The sequence below is a fragment of the Lactuca virosa genome, chromosome 2, assembly GCF_052849685.1.
Source record: "Lactuca virosa cultivar CGN04683 chromosome 2, Lactuca_virosa_CGN04683_v6, whole genome shotgun sequence".
Taxonomy (NCBI): Eukaryota; Viridiplantae; Streptophyta; class Magnoliopsida; order Asterales; family Asteraceae; genus Lactuca; species Lactuca virosa.
The window spans coordinates 144,088,054-144,100,349 of record NC_136427.1 but is presented as its reverse complement, the minus strand read 5'-3'; the positions used below and the strand labels follow the sequence as shown (position 1 = coordinate 144,100,349).

Genomic DNA, 12,296 nt, shown 5'->3' with positions numbered 1-12,296 from the left:
TACACTTTAACCCCTGAACTTTTAATTATTCCAATTAATCCCAAAATTAATTCCAATTAATTATTAATTAAATAATATTATTTCTAATTAATATATTATTTCCATAATACATTAACAAATCATTTATTTTGATTTCTAATTAATATATTAACCATATAGTAAATTAATAGATCATTCTCTCTCTCTAAAAGTTATCCTATTCAATTGCTAGGTTTGAGGGCAACCCAAAAGGATTGTGCTACTATTAATTCAAGTTTATACTAATTATAATTATGGGCTTAGACACCCAATCCAACAGTTATGGCCTTCAGAAGTTTAGTGGTATTAGGGTTAAGCCTAGTACGTTGGGCGTACATAGGAGTACGCTGAGCGTACGAGGCAGAGGGATCGCGGATGCCCTCTTTAGTACGTTGGGCATACCAGGAGTATGCAGGGCGTACTCAAGTCAGGTTTAAACCCTAATTTAGGGTCTTGGACCCTATTTAATGGCCTTAACTCAACTCCAAACCTTGCTACCTTCAGCCTCCATCCTATTAAACCCTAAATACGAAACCCTAGACCCCATTTGAGTGGTTCTTGAGTCCTTGGGGTGATTTCATGTGTTTTGGTGCTTATTCAAGAAGAAAGAGCTTCTTCAACGAGTGTTGGATTACTTGAAGCTTGTAGATATCGACTTTGTGTATCTTAATCTATCTTGTGGAGGTATAAAGCTTCAAACTTTATGGTTCCTTAGTGTAGATCTAGTTATGGGAGTTGTTATATTCATGTTTGGTCCTTGTTGAGGTTATTAAGTCATAAAGTTTGGATCTTGTGGAGTTTAATCCTCTCATGCAAGTATTGGTGACCTTATTATGAAGTTAGGAAGCTTAGATTATGTTTTGGACCTCATTAAGCCATGCAAAGTCATAAAGTCAGGAACTTTATGACTTAAGACATCTATTTAGGGTCAAATCTGAGTTTGGATGTCCTAGTCTTAACCATTAAGAGCTTAATGGTGAGTTTTGGCCTCTAACGAGTACGTTGGGCGTACGTAGGAGTACGCTCAACGTAATGCTTGGTTTTGTATATCGAAAACTTGTACGTTGTGGTTCAGAGGTAAGTACGTGGTGTGTACTCTTTTGGTATGCAGGGCGTACTCCCCAGGGTGTCCATTTTGGGCCATGGGCCTTTTGGAAGTTGGGCCATGAGATGTTGGACTAGTTTTGGGAAGGGTAAAATGGTCTTTTACCCTTTAGAAGGATGGAGTATTGATTGGGCCTTGGTTTTCGGGATATTGGTTTAATTATTAATTAAGGTTATATTTATTGTTAGTTGGTGGGAGATTATCCGGTTCAGCAACCCGAGCAGTTATTTGGTTATCAACAGATTGATGTGAGTCTCCTCACTGTACCTGTGGGTCGAAGGCACTAATGCGGGCCCACTAGGATATGGTATGCTAGTTGTCTCTATGACTCTTGCATTATATGTTGTTCTAGGCGCATTTGTATGCTGGTCTTGGCCCATTTTATGACGGGCTAGACCCATTTGTACGTTGGGCTAGACCCATGGATCAGGAAGGGCTAGGCCCATTGTATGTTATGTAGGGTGCTAACTGTCTCCGTGAATCTTGCATTTGTATGTTGGGCTAGGCCCATTGGTTTGGCAGGGCTGGGCCCAATATGCAGGCTAGGCTCAATGTGCAAGCTAGGCCTAATGGTATGTATGGTATGTGGTATTTTGGGGAACTCACTAAGCTTTGTGCTTACGGTTTTATGCTTATGGTTTCAGGTACTTCCGGTTCGAAAGGGAAGGACCCGACTTGATTGCAGCGCATCCACCCATGTTTCCGCAATATGATGACTTTGGGATTGTACTCTGATGACTGTTTTATTATGATATACCTTTGAATGTTTTAATAAAAATATAATTGGTGTTTTGGTTGAATTAAAAATGAAATTTTTACCTCATAATTTTGGGACGTTACAATTAAGGGCTTAATCCTTAAGTGGTTTTGGACAGTTCCCATGACGTGGCAACCTGCTTACCACGTCGTGGCAAGTGGATTCTTCACGATTCTTTTATCGAGGGATTGCCACGTCGTGGCAGGTGCATGGTCACAACGTAGTGATCAACTGTGTTGACCTTTGACCGTTGACCGTTGACCGTTGACTTTTCGACCAGTTTGACTTTTGGTCAAACTTTGAGAGGTGTTAAGCTATAGTATGAGGTTTAGCTTGTGATTGGTTTGGGAGATTCATGTAGTTGATTCTATGGGACTTTGAGTAGTGATTTTAGCTTTTCGTTCTTCTGAGTCTTCTCACTTATAACCTATGTCATAGTGATGTATATTATTGAGTTGATAATAACTCCAGGACTACTGATAATCCACATAGTTGTTGATAACCCATAGGGCTGCTGTGAGCCCATAAGACTGCTGTGAGCCCATAAGACTGCTGATAGTCCCGGGGTTGCTGTAACCCATAATTGTTCATGTTGTTGTTTTGTATGTGATATTTAGGATTGCAGAAAGTCCCAAGGTTGCTGATAACCCATAGCTGATTATTATGTTATGTTATATGTGATATTTTGGAGAACTCACTAAGCTTTGTGCTTATAGTTGTGGATTAAGTGTTTTTCAGGTACTTATTGGATTGCGAAGGCGGGGATGTACACACACATCAATAATTTTTATGATTCAAGATTTCACATTGTGATCCTTATAACTATGACTTTTAAATTATGGTTTATGAACAAGTGGTCTGACTTGAATGCAACTTTATAAAAATGAGTGTTTATTCTATTTTAAAAATGAAAATTTTATTCTGTAATTTGATACGTTACATTTTGTTTGCTTTGGTATAGTTTTTTTAAGTTTATTTTTCTTTGTGATGATTTCAGGAAAACCATATCTTAACTACCATTAAGAAGGCTTTAGTTTGCATGTTTGAAGAACTCTTGAAGGAGGGCAGTGTGTATTCTTTTTTTAATTTCTATTTTGCTAACAATATTGTCGGTTTGAAAATGACAGATCAAATATGTAAATTAAATTTTCACAAAAACACGTATGTTAAGGCCATGACATCTGACTTCTCTCGTAGTGTCAACTATTTTTGTTTTGTTGAGCTCGAAAAAATTATTTCATGTCATATTGGGGAGGAGTGTGCAATTGGTAAGTATGATTTTGTCTCGAAAACAAGGTTGGTCTTTTACACGTGTTGTATGTCTTGACATTTATGAATTACTTGGTGTTTCTTTTTGTAAATGTCATTGGTGTATTGACATGGTATACCAACTTGATGCTTAGCATGAATGATGGTCGGTCTACTAAGAGGGTGTCTTTTGAATTTCAAGATTTTGAGTAAGACATAATTAGATAAATTTGCTTCCATAGAACTTTATAGGCGTGTAAATACTAATTGTTTTTTGCTGTCCAGTTTGGATTGTATCCGATATACTTTGTAGGCAAACCATGTAGATGATTTTGCATTCAGGAATGCTAATTACTGCTTTTAAATTAAGTTCTTTTATTCTCGTTGATAGTTTGATTTGAGTCTAATAAAGTTTCAGGAAAAACCCTACTTTATTTTTATTGTTTTAGATTAATTAATAGTTTAGTTTCCTAAATCAAAATCGTATTCATTCTCTAAGTGCTTGACAACCCGCCCTTACCTTAGCTATACTCCATTCGATTGAATATACTTGTTTAGTTGCATGGTAGTTCATAATTTCAATAAACCGAATTATAAATTTAAAACCTGATAACTTTTATACATATATTAAAACGCACATCAAACATTGCTAAGTGGTAAGTTTGTAATATACATGATTTGGATTTGTACTTTCTTATCTTTATGGCTATATGAATCATATTTGAAAAGAAAGCATGCATTAATTTGCTGCAATTTAAAACCAACTATAAATAAAATCTAATTATATCCAGACTTAGTAGAATATTTCTTTATTATAAAACTCTACAAATGTATACGTATTACATGCTAAAGAGTAAGTCAAAATATGTACATACATGAAGGTCAAAATGGGAATTTTATATGTTTTAATATTAGAGTAGAGAGTAGTTGAGTGGCAATATTGGAAATGCATGCCGAATATAAGCAAGTATTGACTTCATAATATCCAATCGGTTGAAGCAAACGCTATCAAGAAAAAGGTTGGTGAGCTCGAAAAGACCATGATACCCTTTTCACCAACCCACCCACCCCACCAAACCTTGGTCAGCTTCTCAATACATGGCAGCCTTCCTTACCAACCTACGAAATGACTTCATCTATACACCATCGACTAATTACAAAGTAGGCTATTAATATTGACATTCACATGAGCGTCTAAAATATATTTCAGTATAAAAGCTTTGATATTATCAAAGAATAAGATATATGTATTTTTAATTCGTATTTTGGCAATTGTCCTTTATTATTTTCCTTTTTCGATTACTCACAAAATAACACACTTAAATACCACATAAGACATACATATGAAGTGACATATCAAGTATTTAAACTCAATATGCATAAAAGTCGTATAAAGTATTAAATATTGTAAATTTACGGCTTAAATTTTAGTATCTAATTTTCGTATTAAAAGTTTTTAATATCTAAATTCATCAAGATTTTTTTTGGATATCCAAATTTAAACACCTTTACATAGCCCTAAAATCTCATAATCAAACACTCTAACATGAACATGAAATACTTTTTAACCAATCATCTCATTTCGTCCCACAACTATTGCTTTATCTTAGATTAAGCCACCATTATGAGTTTTATTCGTTAGAATTTTTAATGCCATAAAACTTACGTTTTAAGGAACTACCTTAAGATGATGTTACAAGTTTTATTTCATTTTTGACGGATTAATACAACGCACCAAACCTAATTTATGCAACTTTCAGTGATTTTTGTTACTAGACAATGGCTATAATTTTTTATATGAAGTTTAATTCAGGTCTCAAATCGCAACGTATTAAATATTATTTTCAATATATGAAACAAAATGAAGAACACTAATACACTTTGATGAAACATTCAAAAATTTTCAATATATGAAACAAACTAAATGATTTGTTGAAACTTTCAAGTTCCAAAAGCAAAAGAAAATGTTCTTACACAATTTTGGTGTCTTTTTTGTGAAGAAACAAACTTTAGTGTCTCACATAATAATCTTTTAAGGTTATAAATGACGACATTTATTTATCATTAAAATAAAACAAAATATTCACCAATCCCCTCTTATTCCCCACCACCAACACCAAAAGCAAATTAAAAAAACTAAGGCAAATAAATAAAAAGTCTTAAAACTTCAGGGGTGTAAATTGTAACTTCATAAACATCCGTTGGCCTATTAAAACCCTTCCCCCATTTCCGAAAACCTCGAACTACCACCACCACCTCCTCCTCCTCCTCTATCTATCTGGGATCACCACTTTGATCCTACAATCTCAGCCATGGATCCCGTTAACGTTTGGGGAAACACCGCCCTGGACGCCGCCGATCCAGAAATCTTTGACCTAATTGAAAAGGAAAAACGCCGACAGTGCCGTGGTATCGAACTCATAGCCTCTGAAAACTTCACCTCCTTCGCCGTCATCCAAGCTCTCGGCAGCGCCCTAACCAACAAATACTCCGAGGGCATGCCCGGCAACCGTTACTACGGTGGCAACGAGTACATCGACCAAATCGAGAACCTCTGCCGTAGTCGCGCCCTACAAGCCTACCGTCTAGATCCCACCAAATGGGGCGTCAATGTTCAGCCCTACTCCGGATCTCCGGCTAATTTCGCGGCGTACACCGCACTTTTGAACCCACATGACCGTATCATGGGTCTAGATTTGCCATCAGGTGGTCACTTGACTCATGGTTACTACACTTCCGGTGGGAAGAAGATCTCCGCGACCTCGATTTACTTCGAGAGTTTGCCGTACAAGGTGAATTCAACTACTGGATTTATCGATTACGAGAAGATGGAGGAGAAGGCCTTGGACTTCAGACCTAAATTGATCATCTGTGGTGGAAGTGCTTACCCTAGGGATTGGGATTACAAGACGATTAGAGCTATTGCTGATAAGTGTGGCGCCCTTATGCTATGCGACATGGCTCATATCAGTGGTCTTGTTGCTGCTCAGGTACGCATTTCTCTCTCCCCTGATCCATAATTATCTTAATTGCTCATTAGATCTTGGTTTCTACTTCCTTTTGAAATTCTAGATCCACATTTGAACATTAAGATGCCAAATTTATAGATACACTACCATCCATGATCTCGGAAATTGAATAAGAACAGGGTGATGCATTTGCGATTGAACATCGCATCCATAAGATCCACATTCAGGGTCCAAAATTGATTCAGATCTATAGATTTATAGTATAAATCAATCAAATTTAGATTTTTTTTCTTTGAATCTTTGATAGGAAGCTGCGGATCCATTTGAGTACTGTGATGTGGTAACAACCACCACCCACAAGAGTCTCAGGGGACCAAGAGCTGGTATGATCTTCTACCGAAAAGGCCCAAAACCACCAAAGAAAGGTCAACCAGAAGATGCAGTTTATGAATTCGAAGACAAGATCAACTTTGCTGTGTTCCCAGCTCTTCAGGGTGGACCTCACAACCACCAGATCGGTGCCCTAGCTGTTGCTTTGAAACAAGTCATGACACCTGGCTTCAAAGCTTATGCTAAACAAGTTAGAGCCAATGCTGTTGCACTTGGTAAATTCTTGATGAGCAAAGACTATAAACTTGTCACTGGTGGAACTGAAAACCATCTTGTGTTGTGGGATCTTCGTCCTCTTGGTTTGACTGGTAAGGGCATATTCGTCATTTTTCTCACACCATGATCTTTATTATACAGATTCAATATGTATATTTTGGTATTTATAGGCAACAAAGTGGAGAAACTTTGTGATCTTGCAAACATCACTGTGAACAAAAATGCTGTGTTTGGTGATAGCAGTGCCTTAGCTCCTGGAGGTGTTCGTATTGGTATGCTTTTTTATTTCCTAAATCTTTACTCCTTTTTGTGCATTTTAAAATATGTTTTTTGGAATTTAAAATTGTCGGTTTGATTTTTTGGTTTTCAGAAAAACTGTATTTTTAGATTTGGTTTTGTTTTTTATATATAAATTCCTAAAAATTGAGCTGAATTACACTAAATCGAGGCCAAAAGTGTAAATTTTGGATCAAATTTGTAATAAAATTTGGAATTTGTGCCAAAAGTGTAAATTTTGGATCAAATTTGTAATAAAATTTGAAATTTGGGCAAAAAACTGTAAATTTTGGACCAAATTTGTAATTAAACGTGAAATCTGGGCCAAAAGTGTAAACTTTGGATCAAATTTGTAATAAATTTTAAAATCTAGGCAAAAAGTGTAATTTTTTGATCAAATTTATAATAAAATTTAAAATCTTGGCCAAAAGTGTAATTTTTTTATCAAATTTATAATAAGTTTTCAAATTTGGGCCAAAAGTGTAATTTTTGAAAGTTGGATGACGTTTTGAACAGGTAAAAGGGTCAAAATGAATACATTTTCCGGTTTTTGAAACTTAATTGACTAAAAAAAAGATAAGCACCGAATCGATTATGAGGCTAAACATAAAGCTTCTTTAGTAGATTTCCCTTGACATTTGATTTACCTGATTGTGGGTCCCACAGATAGGCGGTGAGAATCCGTGTTGAGATTTCTTGTCTAATGTTGACTGTGAGACTGGTTGGTGGAGACTATGTTTTCTAATTGTTATTTCAATGGTGTTTAAATAGGTACGCCCGCGATGACATCAAGGGGACTTGTGGAGAAAGACTTTGAGCAAATTGGAGAGTTTCTTCATCGTGCAATTCAAATCACTTTGAACATCCAAAAGGAATTTGGAAAATTGTTGAAGGATTTCAACAAGGGATTAACAAACAACAAAGAGATTGAAGCATTGAAAGCTGACGTGGAGAAGTTTTCTGGCTCTTTTGACATGCCCGGGTTCTCATTGGCTGACATGAAGTACAAGGATTAAGCTATATTGAAGAAGAAGAAGAAAGATGGAGATTAAATGAATGTTGTTTGTCTTGTTATTACTATTAGTAACACTTTTCTGTTTTTTTCTTTTCTGAAGATTTAAAAGAATATTTGATTAAAAATGTATGTTTTGGTTGGAAGACAAAATAAGGTCTCACATGTTAGCCACTTCCACTTGTAGATTTTCTTTTGTTTTGTTTTTTTGTCTTTTGGAATTAGCTTGAAAGAAAAATATTGAATTGTGTTTTACTTTGGTTGAAATATACCATCTACATTACTTCTTGTATTCTCTTGTTTTATACCGTCCACATGACATCTTCCCCGATCATATTCGATTATTTTTTAACACCTCACACTTGAAACAAATTGTGGACATGACTCGAGCAAATATTGACACGAGATACATGTTTGTGTAAAACAACGATAATCCTATGAAACATGTTCACGAAGTTTGTGATTCAACAAGCGTTCCCATTCGACACCACAATTTACAAGCAACGTGAAAACAAAGCGTCAATAATGTTATAATTTGGTAAGTTGTACTATCCATAGATGAGATGCAATAAAACTTTGGAACAATCCAAAATCGATATGATTTTAGCTTTTAAAAAATTATCAATATAGTGTGACATTGATATGTAACATTTGGATCGATATACATGGTTAATCGAGTGTGGCAAACATACTCTCTTGGTTGATGATCATGGGCGGTTCCATTATGGTGCCATTATTGACACCGACAACCATTGTTTTTTTCGGACGTAGTGTAAAATTTTTCGAATTTTTCGTTTTTTCTACTATTGTGCCACTGTGTAAAAAAAAATTGTGTTATCGGCAACACCTACTACGAAATACTGCGTCCATCGCTCATGATTCTCCTACAGCTTGAAATAACCTGGTCCTCATCAAGGTGTCTTAGCATGGAAAATCAAGTTGAATAAGATCCCGGTCAAGTACATACTTGACAAACGAGGCATTTATGTAGATTCCCTTCTATGTCTCTTATGTGATTCAACTATTTAGATGGTTGATCACATGTTCTTGACATGTCCGTTTGCGATTGCTATTTGGCTGTAGTTAGCGAGATGGTGGTGTGGTACGAGTCCAAACTTCAGTTCTCATCTTGAATGTATAGCTTGGGAGACTTTAATTTGGAGTACAACTACACAACAAAATTGTTTGGATGTGGTGATTCTCACAATTTTACAGATGATTTGAAGGTTTTAAACAATATTATCTTTGGAAAAGTAAAACAAAAAAATCACTATTTTTATTTTATAGTGGCTCGTTTTTTCTGGTTGCATAGTAGTAGTTACAGTGGCAGAGCCAAGGTCAAAGTAAAGGGGTATCCGAAAACAATGTGGTCCGTTTCTCGGTTTTTCAGTTTTCCAAACTCGGTTTCGGGTTTAAACCCAAACTTATTTGAAGGTTTAACTTGCTGAGAATTGAGAAACTTGTGTTGCTTATATAACAGATGTATAGAAGCTATGTTTCATGTTATGACTGATATGTGACAATTTTAGTTATAAGAAATAAGAAACAAGTTGAAGAGATATAGGATAGAAACTGATAAACAAAAAAAATACACCTGTATCAAGGCCAAGATTCGAACTTGCAACCTCCAAAAAAACACACTATTGCCATAAACAACTAAACCAACTAGAGCTTTTTTTTATTTTTTTTCGCTAAACATATTTATATTAAGGACCGCAACATAAACGAAATTTTCCAAAAAAGTTTATACTACTAAATTTTTTTTGAGGGGCATCCCCAGATACCCTGATCCAATGTAGATCCGCCAATGAATAGCTATAAGTTAAAATTCAATTTGGTAGGTTGGCTAGCAAGCACAATGTCCATCTTAAACTCTATCTAATTGTTATTTAAATTTTTCTGTCTATCCAAAAAAAAATGTTTGCTATAATCTTCTAACAAGTTCTGATGAAATACCAGTGCAACTTGTAAAACAATGACAAATTCAGAACAAAATTTGTAGGAGTCCATTATATATAGAAAAGTAAAAGAAATATGAAGTCTGTGGTTTGCTTTGGGTCATTCCAGCAAATAAAATGGTCCAAACTGCCAAAGTATATATCTTTATAAAAGAATTGTGTAAAATATAGGGTGTGACACCCTTTCAATTGGGTCCATGGACCCCATTTGTAACATACTACTAGATCAACCAATGACACAAGCCAACCTCATAGTAACACAAAATTAATATGTTTAGTAGAGATTTTCAATTAAAAAGGCCATAAAAACACTTAGTTTATGTGCTAATTTTTAAACTTTTGAGTATCGTTTTGTAATAGTTAGAACATGTACTAACTCTATTCTTAACTACTATAAGTGAAATATGCGAATTCAAAACATTTCAATTTAAAACTCTTGGAAAAAGAAAATCCCTTGTCTTTGTTAAAAAGACAAGAAGCCCGATAGAAAGGGCCCATATGGTAAGGCACTAAGATTGAATGAGTTTAATTTAAGTACAACAAAAAGATAATCCATTAACGTGTTTTAATAAAAGTACGAAACCAATTTTTAACCAAAAGAAAATCGATTTTTTACCCCACTTTCACTTTGAAAAAATCGACGAAACCGAGTTAAAGAATAAAAAAATCCGGCCAAAAACATGATTAGTTTGGGAGAATTACTTAACTTCGTATTGCTTATTAAAGGTCAAGTTTGGTTAAAGAAATTTAACATTTGTTTAAAGTCTAATTTTAGCTGGAGCAACTGTAAAATGATTAAAAGTTGCTACCTGTATATATTACAAATTTTCATCTTTGTTGTGTTTTCCTTATTTTTAGGACATAAAAACCATAGGAAATATAACAATAATTACATGTTCCTTGTGGTGTTAGAATAGAAAACAATGTGGTTCCCTAACTGAGTTCAATCATATCGATTCAAGAGAAAATAAGGTTCAATCGGGTCGGATCAATCAGAAAATAACTAGTTTAACATGTATAGAAATTGGTGTTGAAAGGACCAAGCCCAAATCCGTCTTTCTTTTAAAAAAAAATTAACAAAAACAAACTTATACTTGGAGTAAATCAGTCAAAAACATGTCTAAACAAATTTCTGGTGTGGAAATGTGAAAGAGAAAACATCTATTTATAAAAGAAACACATTCACCATTTTGTTCTTGGAGTTGATGTGAGACTTTTTCATGCCACTGAATATGATATTTCTTATATCGTGTATAGCTTATCTTCTTTTTTTTCTTTTTTTTTTTTCCCAAACACATTTAGATAGGTCATACAAAATATTTAAGGTAGGTCCTAAATATATTTTATATATAACTTATTGTAAAACAAATTAAATTTAGGTGGGTCAAGTGACCCACCTTGGCACACTATAGCCTCGCCACTGCTTGTGGGTAGGGGTGTAAATGAGCTGAACCGAGCCCGAACATATCCAAGCTCGGCTTGTGCTTGTTTATAATTATCTGGGCTTGAGCTTGAGCTCGACTCGTTTCGAGCCTAGTTTTGAAAGCTCGTGCTTGCCTCGTGGGAAATATAACATACTCGAGTTCGACTCATCTTGGACTCATTTTGTTTGTTCTGCGAGCCTAAACAAGGCTAGGCTCGACTCGAGCTTGTTTATGGTTTTTGAGCTCGTTTAATTGTTTATCATACATTCAAATGAATAATCCAAGATCAGAACATGCATCATACATTCCGTATTTCTACTGGTTTATGTCTATAAAATATGACCAAACATAAGAACTTAAAGAGTAAAACCTCAAATTACAAAAATAATAATTAAACTCCCAAATTAAAATACGACTAGAAATAAACAAATCTTCATCGATGCAACTTCACTACTCGATACAAAACCCCATATGACTAGATGTTGTGCGTGTGAAGGCATGCTCTGAAAACTGAATTGAAAAAAAGGCCGATTAAAAGATATTAAGAAAGCTTATTAGTTTATTAATAAAATGTAATATAAAAGTAAAAAAATAAATTTATATCACAATATATAGGCTCATTTAGGCTCGTGAGCCTAATCGAACTCGGTAACAGAAGCTCGAGCTCGAGCTCTTTTAATAAATGACCCATATGTTGAGCTCGAGCTTAGCTCGGGCTCGTTTAACTCAAGCTCGAGTCGAGTTTTTAATGAGTCGATCTTTAAGCTCGGGCTCGTTTAACTCGAGCTCGAGTCGAGTTTTTAATGAATCGATCTTGAGTAACTCACGGGCAGCTCGGCTCACTTACACCTCTACTTGTAGGTACTATCCTTCTTCTTCTATTTAAATACTATTTAATTAGGATACTTGGTTTTGATTCGAAG

General features: G+C 35.0%; 1 protein-coding gene across 1 annotated transcript; it reads left to right on the top strand.

The window, feature by feature from the left end:
- The first annotated feature begins 5,369 nt into the window (after nucleotides 1–5,369).
- On the top strand, nucleotides 5,370–8,246 carry SHM4 (serine hydroxymethyltransferase 4). The gene is made up of 4 exons (XM_079078561.1): nucleotides 5,370–6,118; nucleotides 6,405–6,795; nucleotides 6,874–6,975; nucleotides 7,751–8,246. Exons 1-4 carry the CDS (start codon nucleotides 5,441–5,443, stop codon nucleotides 7,993–7,995), a joined length of 1,416 nt encoding a protein of 471 aa, XP_078934687.1. The 5' UTR covers nucleotides 5,370–5,440; the 3' UTR covers nucleotides 7,996–8,246.
- The last annotated feature ends 4,050 nt before the right edge of the window (nucleotides 8,247–12,296 follow it).

What these genes read in the sequence shown, in the direction of transcription:
- SHM4 (XM_079078561.1), top strand. Translation starts at nt 5,441, where the DNA reads ATGGATCCCGTTAACGTTTGGGGAAACACCGCCCTGGACGCCGCCGAT. An exon ending in GTGGTCTTGTTGCTGCTCAG is followed by an intron (nt 6,119 to 6,404) that starts GTACGCATTTCT and finishes AATCTTTGATAG; the next exon opens with GAAGCTGCGGATCCATTTGA. An exon ending in TCCTGGAGGTGTTCGTATTG is followed by an intron (nt 6,976 to 7,750) that starts GTATGCTTTTTT and finishes GTGTTTAAATAG; the next exon opens with GTACGCCCGCGATGACATCA.